Source organism: Pleurodeles waltl, chromosome 10 (assembly GCF_031143425.1).
Source record: "Pleurodeles waltl isolate 20211129_DDA chromosome 10, aPleWal1.hap1.20221129, whole genome shotgun sequence".
In the NCBI taxonomy this organism is placed as follows: Eukaryota; Metazoa; Chordata; class Amphibia; order Caudata; family Salamandridae; genus Pleurodeles; species Pleurodeles waltl.
Genome location: NC_090449.1, coordinates 653,307,515 through 653,335,443, shown reverse-complemented (window position 1 = coordinate 653,335,443; position 27,929 = coordinate 653,307,515). Strand labels below are relative to the sequence as shown.

Genomic DNA, 27,929 nt, shown 5'->3' with positions numbered 1-27,929 from the left:
GGAAAGCGATTGCCCATGACTGGGTTAAATCTATGATATTTTGATAGGCTGGAAGCAAATTTGTGAATACCCACAAATTTGTAGGTGTGTGTTCACAAACTCCCAGGGCCCTCCAACCATATGAAGCCCGCTCTCCAACCTTTAGCTAGGGGCCAAGTGCAGGACCCTGCAGTGGAGGGGAGTCCCACCCCTTCAGGAGCCAGACAACCCTTTGAGGGGCCAGACAACCCTTTGAGGGGCCCATTCAGCCCAGAGCCAATGCATCTCTGTTGGGTATGGGACACTCGAGGGCCCATCTTCAAATTCTGCAGGGAAGAGAAAGCATCATTTTATGTCACGCCACTTCCTTTTTCCAGTACCTAGTCATACATTTACTCAACAGAGTTCTCTGGGTAAGTAAATCAAGTTATAAAAACCAAACATATGTCCCCAGAAACGTGTGTGTTTTCCTCCACCGTCCTGCCAAGAGCTCTCGCTCACCTGCTTCACACTCCATTGGAAGCCCCATGTCTGTCCTGGGTTCACTCAGCCACAAGGTGGGGCGGATTTCTTTAGCCTGAGAATGTATACAGGAGGTGCCAGGATGTGAGTGGCTGCTGCTCGGAACTCCTGTGAATACCTGCCATTTTCTAAGGACGCTAGTGAGTGATGTGCCCTGCCCGGGCTTCTCCCCGCCTCGAAAGCATTGAGAGTCTTTTCAACACAGACTTAAGGTGCAGAGACCCGGAGACATTCCGGGGGAAGCCTTCGTCTCAGATGCAGGGATCTGACACTCCCTGTCTTTCCGAAAACTTTTTATTCTGCTGCACGTGAGGGAGCTTTAAAGAGCTCAGCTCGGTCGTGTCAATAAAACGAACCATTTAAAGTCACTCTAGATTCCACATGAAACTCAAACACGTTAGGGGGTGGGGCAAAAAAACGAACAAACTTAATCTAGAGGGCGGCCGATTCCTGCCAAGTGTAATTACAAAAATGCGTAATTTCTAGGCTCAGGGTGCTATTCCATTCGTGTAATCTCGAGTTATCTTGCTATCGTGGCAATTAAAGGGGGTGGGGGGGGGGCAGGACAATCGTATCAACGCCAGCTGTGTTTTATGGTTTCAGAAAGGCTACTGCAGGCAAGTGCAAAAAAAAAAAAAAACGGATTGGCTATTACACAGACCAACAGGTAAGTGCTCAGGTTTACTGCAGCACCCAGACAGAGATGTAATGGATGGACGGACGGTCGGTCGGTCCGGGTCCAGACAGAAAGATAGACAGATACTCTACCAGTTACTGTCTTTCTGCTGCTATGGTCCTTCTTTTCCATCTTTCTCCACACTGCCAGCACTCTGAGGTAGCTTCGAGCATCTATAAAGTTCTCTATGGGAAACCAACATAAAAAATTAATAGACAGATCGACAGACAGAGGGACGGGCACGTGGACGGACGAATGGATGGATAGATGGATGGATTTCAAGTGAATGGATAGGCTGAACAGGTAATATCCAATGCCGTGAGTTGGGATTACATGGCCAGGTTAATATTTTGATTTACGGGGAGGTAACCAAAAGGTAGATACTCCTTTTATTAGAGGTTCACTTCATGTGTACGGTCTCAAATAAACTGATCTTTCCCAGTAGGCTATGGCGCTTGACTGAACTGCTACCAATATAAAGACATGTTTCAGTGCTTGTCAAGTTCCTGGCTCACTCACCATGTTTTAACAGAAAGCCTTTCTCTTCTCTCCTTCTGCAGAGGTGTAAGGATAAGCTGAATGCCCTGGCAATCTCGGTGATGAACCAGTGGCCTGGAGTCAAGCTGAGGGTCACCGAAGGTTGGGACGAGGACGGCCACCACTCTGAGGAGTCCCTGCACTATGAGGGTCGGGCAGTGGACATCACCACCTCAGACCGGGACCGCAGCAAGTATGGCATGCTGGCCCGCCTGGCTGTGGAGGCTGGCTTCGACTGGGTCTACTTTGAGTCCAAGGCCCACATCCACTGCTCAGTGAAAGCAGGTAAGATGGGGTACATTCCTTCACAAGATGCAAGACCCTAACAGAACCAAACACACACTATCTTTGTGAAAACCTCTGCACTATGAGGATGCGCACCAGACCCTGTAGTGTTTTTGAATACTTTCAAGCAAGGGTTTCAAAAAAGTAAAACTGCAGTTATAGTTCCCTTGGTCTGTTTTATAACCTACCCTAGTATCAAAGTGCATGTGGAGTTAGCATTGTAAGTACACACTCTGTTACAGTTAATAGTCGAGGTATGTGTATGTGTGAAAGAGAGAGCGTATTTTTATCTGTGCTTTCTGTTTGTGGGCGAATGTGTGTGTGTGTGTGTGCATGTAATGAGTATGACTGGGTTTGTATAAAAGAGCGTGATTGTGACTATATGTGTGTGTCTTAGTGATTCTAACTGTATGTGAACAATTGTAAGTGACCGACTGAGTAACTGAAGTTGTTATGTGGGATTTTCTATTAGGGTGTGTGTGATGTGTTAGTTTGTTTACATGATTGATGTGTATACATTGCATAGATAAACACAAGTATTTTATTTATTTATCCATATCAATATATTAGGGTGCACAAATATCTGTAAGTGTACCCTGATATTAGGCACATACAGAAACTGCTAGGGTCATACAAGAAGGCAATGACAGAGTAGCTAGGTTTTGAAAGTTTTAGCTGTTTTATGAAGGCCAGAAGTTCCAGTTGTGGTCAAATTTGTGACAGGAGGGAACTCTAATGATTTGCTCCCAAATAAGCAAAAGAGTGTCTACCTTGCCTGAGCTCCTAAATTTGAGGTCTACTAGAAGGTGAGCTGAAGAAAGATGTATGCTTGTTGGGCTATACCAAGAAAAGAAAATTGTTTGATGAAAACAGACTCTATGGCACAGATGCCTTGGGGCAGATGCAACTAAACAAACTGAATATGGCTGGGTATTGCCGAGGCCTCCTCCCATCAATTACCACTCACTACCCCCCCTTTTGCCCCCCCCCTCCAGGCCTAATTCAGCCATACTTCTTTTGAGGTTAGGGGTCGTGAACCCCCGGCTGTATTTTTATTGTTCACAACACATTATTTGATCACAATCTTTAATAATTATATGCAGTAACCACACTCATATTTACAAAGTATTTACAGGGTTTCCGAAGGATGCTTAGCCTTAACAGAGTACGCTAATACATCCAAATTCCTAACACTGACTAAAAATAGTTTGTTCCTGTGTATCCAATGTTTGTGGTTGTGAATGAGATCATGACTGTTTTTTGGTTAGTACCGCCAGTCCCTGCCCCTCCTCATGCTATGAATCCCAGGGGTAGGATCTCCATAAGGTGATTCGTATCCCTTCCCAAGCTGTATGACAGTAGAGGGGGCCCACCAGGATACCTACCTCGGGCACCCCTGCCACCCTCAGGCTCCACCCCCCCAAGCGCCAGTGCTCGCTTCAGACCATCTGTGCATGCGTGGGTGGTTGGCCCTAAGGGTCAGATGCCAGCGACCGCTCGCAATCCTATCGTCCTCACTTCCCAGCCAGCACCCTTTGGAGGGTCCAATTAGCTTGCCATCCTGTTCCTGTAAGAAAAGGTACCCATTTGTATTTCCTGTCATGATCTCACCACCAACGATGTGGCATCCCCACCAGTAGAGGTACCCTTACCAAGTACGATGACACAACCAAGTGAGCAAGTTCTCTAAAAACATTTCATAACCAATTCGAGAAAGATGTACTCAATCTTGCATGAAGAAACCTTCTCCATGAATGCAGCCATGTGAGACCACAGCAAACCTTGGAGTCTGAAACAACTTGGCCAGTTTGCTATTGATTCTTCTCTCATTCAGGGATTTGACAGAGAGACCGCCCCTCCACAGCCTACGAGGGATCATGTCTGACCAAGCAAGAACCGCCTGGGGAAATCTTCTGGCCAATCAACCAGCCTCTGATACCACCAGCTCAAACATCTGCCAATTCTCCTAACCGCCGTTCCAGAAAACCCCATTGCCACTGCCGCCGTGGCTGCCCCTATTCTAAAGGAGTGAGTGCCAAACTCAGCGCGTCAAAACCTGCTGCTGAAAGGGAGCGCTTGAGTACCTGTGAGAATCGGTACTTGGTGAGTGGCGTGCCATCTGCATGTACTAAAACCGCACCCACGGACCCCGAAGGGCACTGTGCTAAGAAGACCTCCAGGTCATGTATAGGACATCACGCACTACCCGGGGCTCTAGGCAGTAGGATGTGGTTGCCCTTCCCATCTTGGTCCATCTTTGAGCAAGGGACATTGATCACCAAGGACCCATTTCTTTCCATCCAATTAATTTCTGATCTGCCAACTGCAGCTCTCCTGTGATGTCTCCCTGATTCCTAGCCACAATTTTACCCAATCTGAAAGCCCAATAAACGGATAGGGTAAAGGCTGACCTAAATACGGCGACCTCCCAAGGAGAGATACAAATGTGTTCTAATGCAACTAGCATGGCCCCCCACTTTGATGCATCTATAGGACGCCTAGAGTCTGGCTTACCACCCTGGATTCGCTGCGAGCCCTTCAGGGCTCTTCTCACCATGAATGGTTTTGCTCCATCGGGTACCACCCACAGTTGCGCAAAGAAAGAGATAGTGGCAGAGGAAAGCCTGGCACATGCAACAGACTTCCCCACCACCTTCAAAAACTCCAAAAATGCCAAGACTGAATATGCATCAAAACAAGAAGACGATCCCACCCCACCCCGGAAATTAATATAGGCCGCAAATGCTCCCTGATAAGCCTTCTTTGTTCTGGGTGCTAAGCTGGCTGCCACAAGGTCTGGTATTCCTTGGCACCAATCTGCCACAGATGCTCCGGAAAGGGCATTGGGAAGTCTTTTGCTCCTCTGGAGGTGAGTCCTGAAAACCTGCATCTTATAATGGGACAGGGCGTCAGCAACATTATTCAACACACCTCTACGTGTTTAGCTCTGAAAGTCACATTCAACCTCAAACACAGTAACACTATCTCTTTCAGTATCCTCATGATCATCTTATACCTGGCTGCCTACCAGTTAATGCACTCCACAACTGATATGTTATCCAACCAGAAGATCAAAGACTGGTTCCGAAATCCTTCTGGCCAGATTGACAATGCCACTAGAATTGGAAATAGTTCCAGAAAAAACGATATTAGCCACTAGGCCCACCTGGACCTATTGCAAGGGCCATTGCTGACCACACCAGGCCGTACCAAATATAGCCCCAAAACCTTCATTGCCTGCCACCTCTGTAAAAAGGCCCAGTTCCTTGTTGGATCTAGGTGGACTCGGCCCCATTAAAGTCATGTAGAAAGGTCTCCCAAATCTTCATATCTTGCTTGACTTCATTGAAAAAAAAGACTGGTGAGGTGGTGCTTGACATTCAGCCCTGACATGGGCTGAGGAATGGACCGAGAAAATGGGCACCCCATGATTATGATTTGCAGGGTGAAGTTGAACTGCCCCACCAAGCATTGTAACTGATGAAGTGTTACCTTCCGCTTTTTCAAACATGACTGCAACATTTGAGAGAAAGAAACAACCTTCTCCCAAGGTAGTCTAGACACTCCTGCCACTGAATCCAACTCTAGCCCCAAGAATTCAATCATGGAACAGGGCCCCACCGTCTTGCCTTCTGCTAGCGGGACTCCGAATTCCATCATTAGGTTTCTAAAGACCTCCAAAGCACCAGCACACTGATTAGACCCAGCGGGACCAAAAAAAAGGAAATCATCCAAGTAGTGCAGAACCCATCGGTGCAGTGTCTTGCGCCTAAACACCCACTCCAAGAAAGTACTAAACTTCTCGAAATAAGAACATGACACGGAGCAGCCCATAGGAATACAACTATCAAAATAATACTTCCCTTCCCACTGAAATCCCAATAGATGAAAATTTTTGGGATGGACTGGCAACAACAGAAATGCGGATTCAATGTCATACTTTGCCATCAAAACTCCAGGCCCCAGCTTCTGTAGCATCTGAATTGCCTGATCTAGTGAACCATACCTGACAGAACACAGTGCACCATCAATGGCCTTGTTCACCAATTGGCCATTTGGTGCAGACAAGTTATGTATCAATCTAAACTCACCAGGCTCTTTCTTGGGGAACAGACAAAGCCCTGCATGGGAATTTCCTTAAAAGGTTTAGCTATGTGCCCCAATCCAAGCTCCTTTTGAATTTTTGCTCCTGCCACCTTCTAGGTTGGACCTCAGAGACAGCTGATTCTTGCAATAGGAGAGCCCACGTAGCCCTTAGCTGGTATCCTGAAACCGTCCTTAAAACCCAAAAACAGAACATGCGCAGCTGCCTGATTGGGGTAGGAATTAAGCCAAGGGACCATAGCCAATAGATAAACGGGGGATTAAGACTTAATGAAAAAAGAAACACTTTGCCCATTGCCTACCGAATCATCATTCTTGTTTTTTGCCACCCTTATCCAGTGATTTCTTGAAACACTTGAACTCAGGGTGGGAGGCCTGGCCACAGAAAGAACAGCAGTGCTTGAAGCGGCAAGTCCCAGGGGATGTGAGCAAGTGCACCCGTTGAAGTCCCAGCAGGCCTCTTGGCCTCAATTCCCCCCCCCCACCCCCCCCGGTGCCCAAGACCAAACCTGATGTCCCACGAAAGGGCTGGTGTCCAAGCCCCTGAGTGCGATTCGTGTATCACAACCAAGTAATTATGTGTATCTGATCCCATCCTAACGAAGGTCTATTAGCTTTGATTCTCCTTAATTCCCTATCATAGTCTTTGCATGCCATACCTCCATATTCATTGTGCGCCCCCACAATCCTGTTCCTGTAATAGGCTAACTGGGTGCCTAAATCAGTGAAGAGTTCTGCGAAAATGGCCTGATAAATGGAGAAAGCTTTCACCCAGTTGGACAGAGATTCCTCCACTTTCTTCCTCTGAGGCCCATGACCACACTCCCTTCCACGCACACTCTTTACACTGCTTCACCTCCCCCTTATCAGGTTTGTCGACCAGTAAGTCAAATATATTGATGTGAGCCACCTTCTAAATCTTCTCCCTCACTTCTACTGGTACATGCAGCCCCAACTGTTCGTGCTGAGAGCGGATATCCCCCAGGTGCGTAAGGGAAGAAGAGTGACCAGTACCTCATGTCGCAGTGCCCCGGGCCAGAGAAGACATCACCGTAGGAATAAGCACTGCTGGTGCATTACCTGACTGTTGAGTGGATGCCCCTGCCACATGGGTAACCTGTTGCGAAGAGGACAATGTAGCAGGAGTCCCGTGACCCCCACCAGAGGAGCTAGGACGAGCCACTGGCTCTCTTGCCCCTTCACTACTACATGGCCGGCTCCTTTCTTCTGGGACCCATGGCTGCCTTTCCCAGGACCTAGCTGTGAAGCCAAACATCAAGCCCACTCCCTAACGTCATCATTGTTAGCACCTGCCAGCTGAACCCCTCCCCAAAGCAGTAGGCAGCATACTCATTTTTGACAGCCATAGCAACACCAAAGCCAAATGTCCCACAAGATCCAGTGGACTGGTCTCTCCATGATTATAAACACCTGCACCCCTAGCAGAAACATTACTCACAGGTCCTACCCCTGTGACACTCTGAGTCGTGGTCTGAGCACCACCTGACCGGTAACATCACCTGTGAGCCATACCGTACTCACAACCGGGGATGCCACCACTATGGACTGAATTAAAGACTGAATCACGTGGTCAACTACTTGCTCAAAGGTGGCTTCCACTCACCCCTCCCCAGCCACCTTTTCCTTCTTCTGCCCGCGCAACCTCTTTGGAGCCGGGGGGATGCCTCCCTGGCAGGTACCCCCGCTCGCCGGGGCCTGTCCTCCTGATCACATGCAACCTCCCCTGGTGAAGATGTCTGGGCTCTCAAGGATGCTATGGCCTGATCCATAGCATCCATCCTAAGCACTAGAGTCTCTAAGAGCGCCTCTGTGTGTGAGCGTTTTGTGCCCCCTGCCCCTTCGTTGCCATGCCACAGAAACAATATGTGGCAACTATTCACCAGCACCTGCCTAATTTAGCCAACAATAACCAGGGATATCGAAAATATAATGCACCAAATACAGCCATAGAAGTAAGCCTGACAGCCTAGCAAGTGTTCAAAACATAGGAAAAGTAGCGGTTAGGAAAAGTAGCACTCTTAAAAAACACAACCCAGGGCACTGCAAGCAGCACCCCTAATACAATAGCGCAACTACCACTACCAGTGGCCGCTACCTGTGTATTTCCAACCCCAAAAACATAGTGGGCCTGATTAAAACTTTGGAGGAGGGTGTTAATCCGTCCCAAATGTGACGGATATCCTGACCACCGTATTACAAGTTCCATAGGATATAATGGACTCGTAATAAGGCGGGTGGTATATCCGCCACATTTGGGACGGATTAACACCCTCCTCCAAAGTTGTAATCAGGCCCAGTATCTTCAAAAACATACTGCCCAAAACTCCCCCACAGCCAAATGCCCCATGCCAACAACACAAAAGGCCCAAAATACAAAAATAAACCTGGACTTTCAAAGGGCCCACCAGCCTGTCCAACCGAAAGAAAATTACCCCGAGCGCACCCACAAATATGGCCAAAAGGTCCCTCACCCAGCAGCACCCGGAGCCCACAGAAGCCACCACTGAGGTAACTCGGGTCAGGTGAGGTAAGCTCGAACCCATACGGCTCCCCGCAAGGTGAGCTGGCCTGCCCGACGTCCTTCTGACCCGTGTCGTCTCCCTTGCTGCCTCAACCTGTTGTAGAGGGGGAAAAGAAAAAGAAATAGAAAAATACTTTCCGCAGTCGTTGTAGGCCTGGGTCCACGCTCGCGACCGCGGCTGCCTTTTCAAGGCAGGCCCTGTGACATCACTGCTGTGCTTGGCCCCGGAAGCACAGAAGTGCATCCGGGGCCACAGCAGCCCAACAGCTAATCGGCTGCACTGTTGTACCGGGGTGGGGGCCGAGACGCCTGTCGCTCCCTTACCCCTACCCCGCTCCTTAGGGCCCGGCACCATAAGCGGGGCCCCTGTGATTAGAGCAGCCCTGTGCATGTGTTTGACAATAGAAAGCCAATGAAGAAAGACCAGGTGGTTGGGAACAGAAGAACAGTATTGAAGACTGAGTAACAGAGGAGCCTCAGAATTCTGTACAATCTGTAGACGATGCATCAGATGAGCAGTGAGGTCGAGGTAAAGAGAGTTGCAGTAGCTCGAGCAAGTCTCAATAACAGCCCTTTTGGACCACTGCAAAGAGGCATGAAAACTGAAGGATTCTTGGAAATTTCTTTAGTATTTTCAAGTACCGAATCCAATTCCCTAAGGCTTTGCTGGATTGAAAGAGGATACGGTCTGATCAACAATCAAGCCTAACTTGTGAACTGTGACAGTGGGAGAGGGAAATGCCAACTGGTTTGGCCACCAAGAATAGGACTAGATAGAAAGATTTGTTCCAACAGTGAGTACCTTCGCAGAGCGTAATATGCGGTTTATCATTGTTGAGCATGCGGAGGAGCCATGACACTGGTCACAAGACGCAAAGCCTCAAAAGGGCCATGAGGCCCCCCATATCAAAAATTGCAAAAATGTGCATATTACACTCTGACCATCTACATATATTGTTTATGCTATACTGTTTTTTCATGTATATTTGTTTTAAAGAATATATTTAACCAAACCCCAAATGTAGGTGATTACATTTTTGCAGTAAAGTGCAATCGCACTGCTGAGTCGTCTAGAATATTAGCAGAGTTATTTCCATGTCTAATGCCATTGTAATATGCAAAATGTGAGAGAGTAACATCAATGTTGCTTTGGTGTGGTAATAATGTGGACTATGACCACTCAAATCTAGTAATAGATGAGTGAGCGCATGTTTAATATAACAGTTGCTTTCAATAACATTTTGATATAAACACACATACTATATATATTCATATATATCCTTTGTATGCATGCATGTGTACAGTATGTATATAGCATGCTTATATAGGTGTGACCAATATATATGTCTATGCCCAAAGTACCTGTATGTACATGTTACACATATATAGGCTCATTTTGTATGCTCATTGTATTTATGCATGTATGCAGAATATCTCTCAATTTATGTTGTATGTATGCAGTGTGTGTGTGTGTGTGTGTATGTGTGTGTGTGTGCATTTGGAAATATATAAATGTCCTTGTTGCATGTAGATAAACGTTTTAAGTTTAGTTCCATTAATTCAGTATCTTCAATATAATGTATAAGGGAGAGAAGGTTTAACAGAAAGGAAAATAAAGGAATAAGATATAGAGTAAAGAAGAATGGTGAGGAGGATAAATAAAGTGAGAACCAACTACAAAGGAAAAAAAGTACATCTAGAGGGGCAGGTTAGGTTACCTATATACGTTTGCTCAACCAGCCGTCACACACAGCATGTGTCTTGCTTCCGGGTGCCGTGATTACACGTCACTCACATAAAAGCTCGCCTCACAGATTGGTTACTGCAGTGGAGCGGGGCGAGGGACTGCCTCCTTTGGCTGGCATCTCACTGATTCAAGATCGCACGGTAAGGGCTTCACTGAACAACCTCTGTTCTAACTTAGAGCGGCATTGGGTGCACAGAGCTTCACTTGCTAGCCAAATATTTAAATATGGTGCTCTTTCAGGAAGGGGAGACCCTACAGACAAAAGCACGGCTGGCCTTTGCACACACTCCCAACTCCAAGGATAAATACTATGCACGCCCTCTGCTTTTGACGAAAACTAATTATTTCTGGGAAAGCTATCGGTGACATCATTGTCTTCAAGAAAAATTAAAGCACAAGTTTTCTTTTTTAGGCATCCACTTCTAGTATTATACACAGTGTGCCATACTCAGCTTGCTCTTCACTGGCCGTAAAGTAGCTGACTTTGCCCCAGAATCACCATAGAGAGCTTTCCTTGCATTTACAGGTGAGACACTGTAGTGAGACCAGTCACGTCACTGAGATCAGTCAAAACAGACATTGTACAGTACACGACACGACATGCAAATTTGACTACTACTCACAGTCCTTCTTGTGTTATAGACTATAGCATTTTTAGGTCGTATTTATAAGCATCATAAACACAAATAACTATTAATCACTTTTCATATTAATTACAGTATTCACATAATTTGCATAATTGAGTTCCATCGCATGGGCACAACTAATACATGAAATTCCTGTCACTGTCTCATGGTTGACCACCCCTCATGCCCCATGTGACATGGACCAGTTCAATTGTCTTGGGCTTGGAAAACCACCCTCTGGTCTCTGCATAAGTTGTCCGTAACAAGACAAACTCACTTGCCCTCTCCAGATAGAGTGAGGGTGAGCGAGCATGAAAGCTGGACCTGAAACACCCATTACAGAGTAATGCAATAATGGGAAAGCCCTTGTGAGGTGGACCTGGGAAACCTAGCCATGCCCTGGTCTCCTAGCAGAGCCAAACACCATTCCCTAGAATATCTGGGGCCTTGTAACTGAGTACCTTGTAAAGATTTGGATAATCGGTGTAGCGGACATCACCAGCCCTGCATTATGTCTGTAGAACCCCTGACCCAACTTGAGTTAAGGCTCAACACCAATTCCATTTTGAATTTGCCTTCACTTCTCTTCCTGATGCCAAGGTTGTTTACCTGTTTTGTGGCCAAACACAACTCTTCCCCCGCCTAATGAACACTTCTATCATTCATACTATGTAGAGTGACAAGAGGATGGAGAAAGAAGCACTTTGGGCTGAAAAAACACAGGTGGCGACATTGGTGGTCTTTAAGGGCAGTCATGCATCAGTCTGACTCTGTGATACCTTCTCACGTATTTATCCTGACCTGGTGCCCCTTCTGATCACCCAGGCAACCCTGCCCATCCTACAAGCAACCCATGGTTACAAACCTTGGGTCAGCCAATGAAGATCAAACAATACGGCCACCACTGTCCATCGCCCTTGTCCGGTCCGATCCACCTTGCATCAGTCTTCATGTCCTACAATCTTGCTCCATGGCCACTTGTCCATTTGCACCCACTTATCCTCCATTGCATTGTCTTAAAATGCAAGGGAGTGCATTTTGTTTCACCCTCCTCAAACCTTTGTGAAGTGCACTGAATAAAATGGGCGAGGCAGGAAAGATTAGGAGAGTTAAAGTGCAGGTGAGCACATGTATCAGCTGCCTGTAGAAATGATTAAACATGTTTTTAGAGCCAGGTCGAAGGGAGACTGCTGCATGACATATGCACACCTCACCATATTTCTATTTGAATGTTGGTGCCCAAGTGTGCGCCCAACTCATCCAGCTATGGTCACAGACATGTGCAACTTCCGCTAATGCACAGAGGGACATGAAGACCCTTTTACACTGAAAGGTAAAGAGAGAGCATTCTCACACAGAGTTAGGTGAGAACCCATTCACACATGTAAGCAGCTGATAACCAGCATAGTCAGAGTCACATCAAATGCCACTTATACAGGAGAGGAGTGTTGACTGTATTTACTGAGAAAGGCACAAACCCAGACAAGTAAGACCCAACTTATAGACAAAGGCTGCGAGGATCCCAATGGCACAGAAACGAAAAGGAGACCATGTGGCTTCTTAATATGGGATATGATCCCCAGAGTGGAACTTAATGTCTGCCGAAGAAAACCTATTGTGCTCAGAAACATAAGAATTGATGCTTTCACTAAATCACTGCTCAATGACTTGGAGAATTCATGTGTCTATCACTTTATAGCAGAAAATATCAAAGCCCGTATTTAAACAGCAGACTTAATGAGATTTGATTAAACGTTACATATGAATAGCCCAATACGCTGGTTCAGGTTAAATTCCTTTTGCTAAAATGTATACACAGTAACAATCGATATGGCATAAGTCATATATGCAGACCAGCAAATAGTAATATGCTATTTACTCCCCTTGTTGATAGAGATGAGGTGCATTTGTTAAACTTCAATAGCTTCCATTGGCCAAGACATGTGCCCAAAGCCAAGTGTACGTAGCTGATTTGAGTGGGAAGTGGCTGGGTGCAGCACACTATAAAAATAAATAAAAGCTTTAATAGATTTGTAAAATATAAGTTATGGTTACCTTTACTTGACTGATACACAAATGTGTTTATATAGTCCTCAGAAATTCCATTTAAAATTACAGTGGCATTACAATGTAAATCCTAAAGAAAACTAACAGGTTAGGGTAAACTACTGAAAGCACAACTCATGACCCGGACAGTGAGCTCTGAGGACTTGCAGGTTGGATCCTGCGTGTGGCCAAAAGCCAGCCTCTGAACCCAAATTGAGAACACAGGGTGGGATCATGGCCTGGCCAGAGATCAGGCACTCTGCTATATTCCATTGGCCAAAGACCGTCTGCAAATGAATTTCTCAACAGGTGGGTTTGGTGCAGTGCTTGGTCGAAGAACTAGCCCAGTATTTAAACCCACAGCTAAAGGGATGTGGAGAAAGGCCCTGTACTCAATCCCCTCAAAGAAGGCAGAGATCAGGGTTGGGCTCTTGGCCTGGCCCAACCTACACTGTGCATAACCAAAGGCCATTAATATTTGATTATGTCCTGTGCCATACCCTAAGTATATAGGGGACAGCCATGCTCTGTGCGAATTTGAGGTATTATAAGTGGCAGCACGTGGGGATCCAGATATAAGCAGATTGATTGATTGATGGTTGGAGATACAGAACTGATACAGAGTCTCTACAGAGCACAATATGATAAAGTAATGTCAAATTTAATATGTGTTTTTTTTTTTGCCCTACATCTTTGCAGGATGCTAAATATACCATTGTAAACCATATTTACTTTTAGAATTATATTTTTTTAGATGTATAATATATGTGAGTTTAATTGTGTTGGTTGCACATTTAAAAAAAACACATTATCTTTATGTGTGGCTCTTGGGCAGAGAACTTAAGAGCAGGGGTTCAAAAAGAAAGGAAGAGAAGAACTGGAACATCTGTATATATAAATTTGTAGAGTATAGGGGAGAGAAAGTAAGTTATCTGAATATTAATACATTGCACCACTATAATCAAGGTTGCCTTTCATTTCCCATTGGAAATATAAAATTCAGTTTTTACCTATCAATCTGGTAGTCTTAGACTAAAGTGAAACAAATAGGCCATATGGATCAGAATGTTACTGTGCTAACTAACACATGTAACTTTTTCCAAACATTGGTCAAAGATTTCACACTTTAAAGCAGATTTTTCAAAGTCAGATGTGATTTACCACGGGCTTCAAAAAGGAAACCCTTTCATGATCCACTTCTAAAAATGTTTGCATAAAACCTGACATACACATTGGGCTGTTTCACAAAGACATTTATGAGTACCTAAACTAGTACTCCATTATGTACACTTACATGCCTTTGTGACATGGCCCCAAAACATCTACGATGGGAAAAGTCAGGGAATAATCATTAAAAAAAATTGTAAAAATAGACCGGATTGTGCTTTATTTACACTTTTACTTATAGGGAGTTAGTCGTTTTGAGACCGATTCACAAAAGCGTTTGTGAGTATCTAAACTACTACTCTTGTAGTACTATTTAGCATACTTTTTTACGCCCTTGTGATCTGGCCCCGAAACATCTAAAATGGGAGAAACAGGGCAATATTCATTAAAATAATTTAAATAGAAAGGATTCATGTTGCACTTTTCCCGACGGGGAGTTGGACATTTTAGGGCTGATCCACGAAAACACATACAAGTACTTAAAAGAGTACTCCTGTAAAACGTATTCCTATATACATATATGCTTTTGTGAATTGCCCCACAGAATTAATTTGGCAAGATTTATCTAGAATTTGGACACGGACAGTAGGAACTAATTTTCATGAAATGCCTTTAGTACATGGTATTGGTATGTGTATCAACATCTGCAGTTACAATAGTAGGGCTGACTAGGTGTAGGCTGGGAACTCAACAAATATTAATTCAAAACGGGCCCCACTTAGTCTTCAGCCGGTCATGTGCTTGTCATTGAAAGGTGATGTTGTTTTTAAAAAATGAAATGATTATTCACTAAGATACAGTACAATACTTTTTTAACTATTGTACTATACACTAAACTGTATTTACGAATCTCATCAGTGCTCATAACTCAAGGGTTTTCAAGCTGCTCTCTGCAATGTTTAGCTAACAAATGATGATAACTGCAATCAGGATGTTCAAATTGGGTCTACCTTTTATGGAGATAAACCTAATTAAAAAGGGTCATTGATGAAGTCGAGCAGTGTCTATTGACACTTTCATTGTCTAAAAGTATTGTCATACTTCAAGACTAAATAGGTTTGAAGGAAATCATTGTAAAACAAAGTTTCCCATTTGATCAAATCTATAACATGGATATGTTAGCATTTCTGTATATTATGGGAAATAATTGTCCGTATTAGACCACCCCATGATATATGGGTTTTGAATCAACGGAAGTATGTGCAATAAAAGCAGAAACGCAAGTAAAGTGTGTGTGTGTGTCACATTACACTTGCAAATAGGTTCTACAAAGGCAGACTTACAGATGCAAGGCAAAGAAATTCTACAGTAGTAAAGGATCAAAACGTCACCTCCCTGAGATAGCGCAGACCTCTTATAAAAGACATGGCGCTGACCGTAAAAGAAACATGTTTTCAATTTTGGCCACTTCCTTTTGATGATAACTTAACACTCATATAACAGTTAATTAAAATATCGCAGGGTCTGTTAAATTATATCTCCAAAATTAGTTTTTTTAGGTGGGGGCATCAGTTGGGCTGCAAAGCATGCAGGATGAATGGGCTTCGTCCCTATCCTGAAAGGAAGACGCTGGTCCCATCCGTTGAAAGGCGCGATGGCTTATGGTTTGCATCAGTTTGGACCTGTGGAAGGCGAGCAATATTGTCAAACTTATATTTATTTCATTTTTTAATTATGGGAGCTGACCGCAAGCTTTATTAGCCTGCCTCGCCAGTAAATGAGTCAGGGGGAGGCTGCCCCCGCGCCCCCGCGCCATCCTTCTCTCCGTCAGGGCTGTGATTAGCCGAGATGGAGATGTGTACGCTGACTTTACAAGGGGAAGCCCTGCCCTGCCACCACAATTACCGCGGTCTGGCGAAAACTAATTTCCACTGCAGCCAAGGCAAGTGCATTGCTTCAGTCCTGCAAACGTCCAAACTGCTCAAGACGAGTGGCTGATTCATTTATGGGCCCAGTTTCATTAATTTCCATCAAGACCCAGCCGGGTCTGTGCGTTTTGTCGTCTAAATTGCAAATAAAACAAATAAATGACCGTCAAAATATGAGCAGCCTTTCATCCGTGCCATCTGGACAGACATCCCTGCTTGTCTGTCGAGTGTCTGCTCTCGGTCACGGCTCTTGGGCCTGGAAGTGGCGGCAAACGCACGCACTGTGTTGGCTGCTTCTGCAGCCCACGTGCTACTTCAGCAAACTACAGTTAAGAACGGTGTTACCAAGAGAGTTCATGTTTGTTAAATATTTGCTGAATTTGAGGGTTTTGGAAAACAGTTGTGGAACAAGGTTAACAAGCGTCACAACTCTTCATCTTCATAGCGTGATTAGTTTGTAGGCTTTCATTTGTACAACGTGGAGTTCATGTTGTTTTTAGTGTAGTGTAAATGTGGAGTGCTTTGTTACGTTATGCAGTTGTGTGGTAGGTATGCTGTGGTATAATGTGAAAAGGCATAGCTTTACATGATATCGTATGCTGTGCTGTAGTATATGACCCAGCACTTTCGTCTAGGTTTGAGCGATACAAATACCTCATACAAATACAGAAAGGTAATACTTATGTTCAATGAAAATGGTATGGTATATGGCACGGAAGAGTACCTTATAGTATGATGCTATCGTACGGTATGGTAGCAGGGCTGGAATGGAATGGAAACCAAATTATACCCAGGCAAAAGAGTTCAAACCAGCCCTACACAGCAGCAGATTACGACTAGAATCTGCCCACAGGGGCATGGATGGGCTACAGCAGCACACCCTCCTCTGAAGGCAGCCTCCTAGCTTGGAGCCTATAGAGGAAAACCCAAAGTAAGAGGGTGGCCAGTCCAGCCCTATATTGTAGTGTACAGCATGGTATGTTGTGACACAGTATGACAAGGCGTAGCTTTAAATGAGATGGGTTATATAGTGTGGTATGGTGTACTATAGTTTGGTACGATTTTTGTTTTGTAATACACAATAACATACTATGCTGCCTTTCAGATAGGTTTGCACAGTACACACATCACATACATATATACATCTAGTGTGGTATAGTATGGTATGGCACGGTACAGTTACAGTATGGTATGGAACAGTACGGTATGGTATGGCCGAGCATGGCTTGACTTGGCATGGTAGGGTAGGGCCAGGCATGGCTTGACTTGGTTTGCCACGATATGGCATGGTATGATTTGGTATGGTAATGGTATGGTAGGGTAGGGCTAGGCTTGGTATGGTATGGCTGGGCATGGCTAGACGCGGTATGGTATGGTGGGGTGGGGTGGGGTGAGGTGTGGTGTGGGTTGGTATGGTATGGTATGGAGGGAGAGAAATGCTAAAAAGCAGCAACAAAAAGCAACAAAGGAGGACAGCAGAGATGAAAAATAACTTGCAAAAGTGAGAAAAAGAGATAGATATCTAAGGGATTTGAAAAAAAGAGACATGAGGAGGAATCAAGGCTAAGTAGGTATGGTATTCTGCAATGCTGGTATTTGGCAGCACCAAGAGAAGGCGCACAAGGAAAGCTCTGGGCCCCTGCTCTTATTGTTTTACAAATTAAGCAATGGACACAGACACTGGGAGAGGTATGAATCATGAATTATGGAAGATGCTAGGGTCGCAGTGACCATTAGGGTGGGACTGGGGAACCAAAAAGAGCCCTGGCAAAAATACTCAAACCTGCCAAGTCTTTTTGTCTTCTTGCTGAAGTTCTCTTTTTCTATGCAGTCTCAGTCTCTCCTTCTATCCTCTCTGATCACTTTCTCCCCTCCTCCCACCCCGCCCCCTCCCAAACACCTACAACCCCTCTCCTTTTCTCTCTCTTGAATCCTTCTTTCGGCTGTGCAATCAGCCCCAGGAGCTGGGACAACATTACAGAGATAACAATACTTTCAAAACCAGCCTCCAAGGGCTCCAGTCCACTGGGGAATTGTCCAATAGAACATGTGTCCCTGCCCTTGGAGACAGTCACACAGTCACATAGTGACACAAAAATATAGGGCCAAGGGGAGACATCAGAACGCATAGGAGCTTGTTCACTCCTATGTTCCACACAGACTATGGCCTACTGTAAGCTACACATATAAGCAGAAAGTCACACTTCAGAAAACCTGCAGCCAATGTGGTCATGGCAATGGCAGAAATGTGCTGTACAAACATAAAGTAACGTCATGATAGGACATCAGAAAGGAGTCCTTTTTTCTCAATAGCTAAATGACTAAGGAACCTTGGATTTCACTTTCACTCTTCACTCAGTCTTTAAACTCAGGTCCACTTGGTAGTCTCATGTTGTACTTCTCACAGACCTCAAAATAAATATTCCCTTCTCAACTTTGAAAGGAAGGAAGTTGGCAGTCTCAGCATTACTTGGGTCACAACTGACCATGCAAATTTGTTGTACATGGGCTTCCCCAAATGCCAAATAAAACATTATCTGACAAAAACCAGGAGGCCCAGCTTCTAAAAGACGCTCCTAAGTTTTCAGATGCCAAATCTCTATTGTCAACATTATATTGGCATATTAACAGAAACCTTCATCTATCTACCTATCTATCTATCTATCTATCTATCTATCTATCTATCTATCTATCTATCTATCTATCTATGTCTGTTTATCTGTCTGTCTCCACATATAGGTCTTTCTATATCTATTACTGTGCTTTTATACAAAGTTACATAAACTCTTAAGTGTCATGAATGGCCAACACTAAGGTCCCATTCTAGTGTTCTGGAGTGGCCACAAGGCAGCATCCTGGCTCCACATAAAACATCTAACTCAATAAATACAGAAATACAATTGTAACACACTATGGGGGTCATTACAACCCTGGCGGTCTTCGACTGCTGTTTTGGAAGAAGCACCGCCAACAGGCTGGCGGTGCTTCCAGGGGAATTACGACTGCCGGGACCGGCGGTTTAAATCCCCAGGGGATTACGAGTCCCCTTCCCGCCAGCCTTTTCATGGCAGTAAGAACCGCCATGAAAAGGCTGGCGGAAAGGGGAGTCATGGGGCCCCTGGCCACGGCCCCCATGGAGATTTTCACTGTCTGCTATGCAGACAGTGAAAAGTGCGACGGGTGCAACTGCACCCGTCGCACAGCCACAACACCGCCACTCCATTTGGAGCCGGCTCCTGTGTTGCGGCCGAGATCCTCGCTGGGCCGGCGGGAGAAAATCAGGTTTCTGCCCGCCGGCCCAGCGGGGATCTCATAATAGACCCCGCTGGAGTGCGGCCGCCCGGCGGTTCAAGTTGCCAGGCGGCCTCTGCCGCCCACTAAGGTTGTAATGAGGGCCTATGTATTGCAGGTTGCGCTGCTGTGGGTGTTAATTACAAACAGGGAGCTTAGCAGTGGTGGTTACTTCTCAACGGGTGTGGTGGGGCAGGAGGTATAAAAAAATAAACTTAAATTGAAAAACACTTAACTTTTACATCGGGAGAGACGGTTCTGTCTCTCCTTGGTCCTCTTCTCTTCCCCAACTCCCGGAAGCACACAAGCTTCCAGACACCCCTCCAAACATGATGTTGCTGTCACCAGTATGACAGCAGCATTGTGATTGGTCTGATTGGCCTGTTTCAATGCTCAGAGAGGGAGTGGGACCCTCTGCATTTTCCCCTTTTTGCTGTGCAATGCAGCTGGGTAGAGAAATTCTAAGTGTGCATGACTGTTTGGCAGACCATCTACGGCCAACCAAACAGTCATGTGCCCTTATGGTGCACTCACCACTCCAGCCCTCCTCCTCCAGCCCAGCCCTGCCCCACCCTAGCCTGGCACCCCAAGGAAAATTAAAATGATAATAACGTTGCGTTATTATCATTTTATTTTTCCTTTTTCTTCCATGCACAAAGCAGTGGGGGGACACTCCTGCACTTTAGCATAGGAGCCACTGCTGGAACTTAGGTTTTATTTCTTTGTTTATTTATTTGGATTTTTTAAGAGCTTGTTCGTGTAACCCTGTATCCCTCTTCAGAGTGATAATTTGGCTGCTTAATTTGTTCCGTTCATCAATACTAGTCAAACGTACAGACACAGCACTCTCTTGCCTTTGCTTTCTCTCCTGAATTCTCTAGATAGATATTGTGTTTAGAACCTCTTGATCGGACCATAATAAACAGTAACAAACTACATATCATCTCTTACATCTGTGTGTGCGTGTGTGGATGTGTAGTGTACGTGCTGGTATGTAAAAAGTGATAAGATACATAATGGGGACCTCTGTGGTATATGGGGAATAATGCTACTGATTGCTTCTGGTGCCAGTTTTGCAAATGCAGAAAGAACCACAAGGTGGTTTTCCTGGACCCTAATACAGATTATACATTTGTATATTATGCTCTGTTTTATTGTTAAAAACAGAGAAATGTTGACTGAAAATGTATTGTGTGTGTATTTTTAATTTGTATGTGTCTATCCACCCGGTTAGCCACTATAACCCATCAGTCTATCTCTGCCTGCAGACCTATGAACAATATCTCTCTCTCTCTAGATCAGGCTCCAACCTTTACTGTAATAGGAGCTACTTATGTTCAATGAAAATCCTCCTGAGCTACTAAGATTATTAAAGATGCTATAGTAACCACATAGGAAAAGATTACATTAATGACCACCATATGCAAGATAACCAGCAGTGCACCAGGTGGGTTGCCAGCTAGGGTAACCAACCGTCCAGGATTTGCCGGGACAGTCCCGGTTTTCCCCAGCTGTCCCAGCAGATTTGGGGAAATGTAGCTCATGTCCCAGTTTTTAGAGAGGTTCGCCTGAAAACTGTGGGAGGTGGTTTTTTTTTTGTTTTCCACTGAATAGTTAGCTAGTATTGTCAGAGATCAATTTAATTAACAACCATTATACTGGCTTTAAAAAAATCATTTTATTTATTCTCTTAGTGCCTCTTTTGTAATTCTGTGGTGCTGAGCGATGTCTTTCTGTGCGCTCGTTTGAAGTAAAATTGTAGTCCCTCTTCTGTTTTTTTAGAAATGGCCCGTTTTTGGCCTTGAAATTCTGGTCACCCTATTGCCAGCAGTAATGTAAAAAAAAATGCTCTGTCAATCTGGGACGCCTCTTCATAGGTAGCACATGACAGACATAGCTGCAATGCCCGAGCACCAAGTTAAAAATAATGCATCTCCCCAACACTGTTTGATTGTTATCGTTTACATATCAGTTTTAAATATATTTTGAAAATTCAACCATTTTCTCCAAACATAATTTATGAGTTCGGAAAATGCGCACGTTTTTGTCTCGAATACATGCTTTTCAATGTGGGTATGCACATATTAATTCAGCCAAGCAAAAGTTTCTGATTTAGTTCACTGGGCTGCACAGGGGAGAGCTACTTACAGATAGCTGAAGAACTACCAATAGCTCATGAGCTACCCCTTGGAGAAACCTGCTCTAGAATTTATAAAGGGCCCTTGGTTCCATTGGTGCAGCAGTGTGTAAATCAATCCATCCATCCACTCGTCACATCATATGTTCAGTTATGCATATTCTGTGCGTGTACCTGATTGGGACATATATTCCTTGTAGTAAAGACGGTTGTCACTAATTTTGAATTTCGCGAGGACTCACTGCCCAAAAGAACATCTTAATCCGCTTCCACATTATTTCGCTGCGGGATGTAAATCTCCTGTTTAGCATTCTAGACAGGCCGAGCCACAGAGGGCAATATTAAGGTGTCGTGCGGGGTCGTGTGACTGTACTCCGGGTGGTGGAGGGGGTTCGGCCGGTGCCCCGCTGCCTCGGTCTGATGGGGAATTGTCCAGACCTCGTGTCATGACGGGGAATCTGATGAGGAGATTAAAAGGAGATAATTCCGAGGCGGACAGAGTCTTCCCTGAACATCTCTGTTTGCAGAAAGTGAAGTCCTGCAGTTTGGAATGCAAAGACAGGGTCCCTTAAAGGCCTGAATTATTGTCTCCGAGATGGGGATGAGAGACGGGGGGCCCGGAGGGCGGACTGATGGGGGCTTCGACAAGTATTTGGAAACAAGCTCTTGCATTTAAAATTCAAATACACATCTGAAGTGACTTGGAAATGCGGTCCTGCTGTGCAAACAGGGATTGTGGGGCTCGGGGTTTTGGAGGGGATGTGTGTGAATTGGCACTTTGGGGCTGTGCACCTGAGCAAACAGGAGTTAGGGGGAGAAAGAAAATGGGAGAGTGAAAATGGAAGTGGCCCCTCTCCTCCAAGAGTGTCTCCATTTATTGCATGAGCTTGCGGTGACAATGGCAACCCTTTATTGGGTTTTAATTAGGGGCGCCCACAGAAGGGCTGCTCGGAGCGGCAGATTTTCACACCTCTGCCAATTCACTGGCATGTTTGGAGAGTTGCTCCACTACTTGATGTATTCATCGCGCACAGAATGTGCAAACAAAGCGCTAGCGGGGCCGGCCTCGAGGGGGCAGCGCCGCCCAGGGGTGCTGTTTACTCGCCAGGACCCCTCTGCACACAAGGCGTAGAGCTTGTTTGTTGCCATGTCTTTCCCAGGAGCCCCTCTGATCTGTTTAACTTACTAAGCAGGTGCGATGAATCCGTTAGTGAATCAATACAATCTAATTTCGCCCCCTTGTCTTTCCCTGGGACGTCATTAGTGTTGTTGCTAACGAGTTAACGCTCAGTGTGTTTATTTAACAGATACACCCATCAGATGAGCACTGTGTTATATGCTCATCCGGGACTGAGATTGCATGTAATCGGTAGGGCTGGTTGTTTTCGCACATGTATTACGCCAGTGGGGAACTTTAAATATTAAATGCATTTGTAAAGTGTAATGATGTACCATAAGGCTATAATTACTTACAATTCCTGTTTTGGTATATACCATTTGCAAATAGTCTAAGCTTCTAATGACAATGTATGAGCGTGTCTGTCTCTTTCTCTCACTGCCTCCATCTACCTGCCTTTCCGTTTTACCCCTCTGCCTGTCTCTCCCTCTAACTATGCTCCTCCATCTATCCCTCCATCTCACTTTGTCACTATCTGTCTCTTATCTGTTTATTGATTGTGCTATCTCCTTGTGCGTCTCTATTTCTCTGTCAAAGTCGTTGAGACGACCAGGGACTTCTTGCGGATTTTGGAAACCCGGGCCAAACCTACTTTTGGGGCCCAAGTTCCTAACAACTTTGAATTTATGATCCATTTTCAGATACATCACGGGCATGGATCATACCATAAAAGATAACAAATAATTGAAAAAAAGACGACAAACACTTGCTTATTCGGCACCCATCCCCCCTTACTGAGTTGCCGTTGGACTGCCTTCTTCTACACAGTGCAAACATATGTTCATCATAGTAGACAAAAGGCAGTGGTATAGTTGCCAACATTTTATGACCAAAAGAGGTAGAGGTATTTAATACAGGCTCACCCTTTGAATAAATTAATGATGGGCCGCTCCAAAGAACAAGGAGTCCCCCTAAAGGTGGAACCCAAGGCCAGAGTCCACTTTACCCAAGCCTTATAACCTCCAGGGCCTCATCTCTGTCGCTTACTTCCGCTCTTTCTATATATTTTTATATATTTCTATTTTATACCCTCCCCTCTTTGTTAATAAAGAATGAACAGGTGTTAACTCATATTTGCAGTGAAATAATTGAAATAAGAATTATGCTGAGTTGTTTTTTTTTGTTTTTTTTACAGAGAACTCAGTAGCTGTAAAATCGGGAGGTTGCTTCCCAGGTTCTGCCACGGTGACCCTGGAGCAAGGGGTGAGGATTCCCGTGAAGGACTTGAAGCCGGGGAACAGGGTGCTCGCCGTGGACGTTGAGGGCAGGCTGATTTACAGCGACTTTCTCTTGTTCATGGACAAGGAAGAGACGGTCAGAAAAGTCTTCTACGTGATAGAGACCTCCCTGCCTCGGGAGAGGCTCCGCCTGACCGCCGCCCACCTCCTCTTTGTAGCCCAAGAGCACCCAGGAAACGCCAGTGCGGGCAACTTCCGGTCCAAGTTTGGCAGCGCCGGTTTCCGGTCCATGTTCGCCAGCAGCGTGCGGCCTGGACACCGGGTGCTCACGGAGGACCGGGAAGGCCGGGGGCTAAGGGAAGCCACGGTGGATCGAGTGTACCTGGAGGAGGCCACAGGGGCCTACGCTCCCGTCACTGCGCACGGGACCGTGGTCATAGACAGGGTGCTGGCCTCTTGTTACGCGGTCATAGAGGAACACAGCTGGGCGCACTGGGCCTTCGCCCCTCTGAGAGTGGGCTTCGGTATTTTGTCATTCTTCTCTCCCCAAGACTATTCCAGCCATTCCCCGCCAGCGCCCTCTCAGGCAGAGGGAGTCCACTGGTACTCAGAGATCCTCTACCGGATAGGGACATGGGTGTTACAGGCGGACACGATCCACCCATTGGGAATGGCAGCGAAGTCCAGCTGAAAACCAGTCTGGGAGCCAGTATAAAGACTTAAGAGAAATTTAAACAAAAGTAGGACTGTCCAAAGTAGACTTTAAGTAAACAAAGACCCAGAAAGTTTGTTTTTCTTTGTTGTGTTTTATACTTTTATTGATGTAGTCTTTACCTGTTCCGTTGTTCCCTTGGCTGTTGGATATTTATTTCTTTGGGAATGCCAGATGAGCCCAGCTGAAATCCAGTCTCTTCAGAGCGCTAAAATAATAGAAATAAAAGCAGGACATTCCAAATAGACTCCAAGTAAACAAGTACCGCAGACGATTTTGTGTTTTGTTTTAAGCCTGTTTTAATTTTTTGTTTCATCCCCCCCCCCGAACACCCTAGATATTTATTTGTTTGTTATTTTAATTGGTGTTTGAATAATATGAATGGGACCTTCCAGAGCCTTTAATACTTTGTGTCGATAATTTATTGTCTAGTTATGCTTTGTTTCCTCTGGCCGCACTTGGAAACACACAAAGGAAGTGGGTTGCGAGGCCAGGAAAAAATATTCAGAGTCTATTTTTCTATTTGTCATTCATGTCCTGAAACTTTCAGCTGAACAAAAATGTCGTGCATTTGTCTACATATATCTCGTCGGTTAAAGCAACGTGTTAAAATACATATTTCTCGAGGGTCCATAAATTATATTTTTATACACAGAATTGTAAATTAGATTTTTTTGAGAGATCATTACTTACCGAATCACATTTCGTTTTTGAAATAGTGTAAAATATGAGAATATATTATTTTAATTTAAAAACATAGTTTTGAAAACGTTACTACATCTCGTATATCTATTTTTTCTTATTTGTGTTTTAATATGTTCCTCTAAAAACGTTCTGGCCACTTCCTGCAAAGTTAAGACTGTTACAGAAACTTGCTATTTGCCGACAGTTACTGTTATTTTTAACTTCAAAGAGAGTTTATTAGAAGATAATATTTTTAAAAAGCGCGCACATATCGTGACGAATTCCTGAGGATGAAGACTGTAGTTTGTACAGAGGGATTAAAAGACGTTTTGCATAAAATATCGAGGAATAACTGCTGTAAATTTACTAAAATGTATTTTTGAATATTTTGTAATAGTTTTATAGTAATAAAATGTGCCATGCACAAAGTGGTTAGAATATAATAACTACGAAATCCCGTTGTATTCTGATTTATTATCCGTTGTTGAATTCACTGGAATGATGTGCCCTAAAAGTTTCATTCAATTTAAGGCTCTCGCAGATTTTGTACTCTTGACCCGACAATCTTGTCCGAAACACCTGTTTTCCAAGGCACTTCACTTTATACTTGCCCTTTTATTTTATTTAATTTACGCATGTTTAGAGCCCCGAGATTCTCTTTTCCTAAAAAGAAAAGTGGGTCCTGCCTCCTTATGTGAACAAGAGCCGACCAGCTTCAGCTATTCACTGTTTGGAACTTTGTATAGGAAGTTAAGCATCGCAACGCAGTGAGCAAAGGGATTTTTTGTGTTATGTGAAAAAAGGTGACGCAATTGTCGCACAAATTCAGCGATTAATGAATTCTTGTCTCACAAGAGGGGTGGGGAAATGCAGTCAAAGCAACCTGCGTATACATGGAACTACTTCAGCGAATTTCTGCCTTGCATAGTGTATTTCCCCTGCAGCGAAACTCGCCGCTCTGCTGTAAACAGATGGTGAAGACTGGTGTGGCGGGCAGCGTAGCATTGGATTATGGATGGTGGACGTTTGTGCCAACAAAGCTGACAGGAATACACGTCCATGAGTAAGTTGCTCTACCCGTTCTGGGCATTTGCTTTCCATTTTGGGTCTTGAAGTCTCGTTTTTCACGTTTAGAAAAATTAGGACTAAAAGTCCAAAATGCAAAGCCTGACCTGGATTAGATACTCACTTCTGAGGTTTGCCACAGGCCAGGACGACTATGCCAGGGTCTTCACGCAGTGCAAGAGAGCACTGAGCAATGGTGGGCATATGCACTCAATTCTTACCCAGTAGTTAACTTGGTGAATCACAGCTTCGTGAATTTGAAACCTGGCCCTCTGTAATAATAGGCGGTGACATCGGAGGTCTTTTCTGGCATGTAGGCTGCCTGCTAGCCTCTACACATGCACAGTAACCACCTGTTGGTTTGAATTTCTATGCAACCATCTTGTGGTATTCAGAGAGGACGTACACCTCTGTTTGCAGTGTCCAGATAAAGGTAATTGTCATATTACCGATAGTGATTGGGAAAAGGGTGCCTTAAATTTAGAACCTCAGGGGCATATTTATACTCTGTTTGCGCCAAATGTGCGGTAAAAATTTTGACGCACATTTGGCGCAAACCCTGCCCCATATTTATACTTTGACGCCCGACCCCGCGGACGTCAAAATTCCACCATGTGCGTCATTTTTTGGAAGGGGGAAACTGCCTTGCGTTAATGATATGCAAGGTAGGTGTTCCCTTCCAAAAAATGACTTTAAGGCCTGTGTGCCTTATTTATACCCCAGCGTCATTTTGACGCACAGGAGGGGGTGGGCCCTAAAAAATGGCTCACAGCCTGTTGTGCGCTGTTTTTTAAAGGCTGGGTCAGGGCAGGCGTTAAGGGATCTGTGGGCTCGGAAAGAGCCCAGAGGTGCCCTCCCCTGCCCCCAGGGACACCCCCTGCCACCCTCGCCCACCCCAGGAGGACACCCAAGGATGGAGGGACCCATTCCAGGGAAGTAAAGGTAAGTTCAGGTAAGTCTTTTTTTCAGTTTTTTTAAGTGGCATGGGGGCCCTGATTTAGGGGCATGGCGAAGGGGATGGGCAAGGGGGCATGACTCCTGTCTTTGCTAAGACAGGAGTCATGTCAATGGGGGTTGGGCGTAAAAAAAATGGCGCAAGTCTGGTTTGAGGCCTGATTTTTGCCTCAGACCTGACTTGCACCATTTTTTGACGCATAACCCACATTTTCCCATACGCCGGCGCTGCCTGGTGTGAGTCATTTTTTTTTACTCAGACCAGTCCGCAGCACCGGCTAACGTTATTCCATAAATAAGGCGCCCGCATGGTGCGTTGGAATGGCGTTAGCCGGCGGTAAAATTGGCGTTGGCGCAGTTGTGCATCAAAAAGTATAAATATGTCCCTCAGACTTTTAGAAGCCACATTTTCATGCAACTCTTCCTTAACGCCTTGTATCCCTTAAAACCAGGACAAACATTTCCAATTTTTCGCTTAATATAACATAGCAATTTGCTGTGTTGCATTTCACAGAGGAAAACACATCAGAAAGCCATGTTCACCAATACTGGCGTTCTTGTAGGTGTCATTCCATACACTGGTGCTCTGGCAAGGCTGCTTTGCGCGATGCACGGCCTTGCACAATGATGCA

General features: G+C 45.0%; 1 protein-coding gene across 1 annotated transcript in view; it reads left to right on the top strand.

Moving 5' to 3' along the window:
• Positions 1-25,732, top strand: part of SHH (sonic hedgehog signaling molecule) — a 42,060-nt gene extending 16,328 nt beyond the window's left edge. Inside the window, exons 2-3 of the mRNA XM_069211145.1 lie at positions 1,738-1,999; positions 23,840-25,732. Coding sequence (XP_069067246.1) covers positions 1,738-1,999; positions 23,840-24,573 — 996 coding nt within the window. The 3' untranslated portion in view covers positions 24,574-25,732. The remainder of the gene's footprint in view (positions 1-1,737; positions 2,000-23,839) is intronic.
• Positions 25,733-27,929: the final 2,197 nt, after the last annotated feature.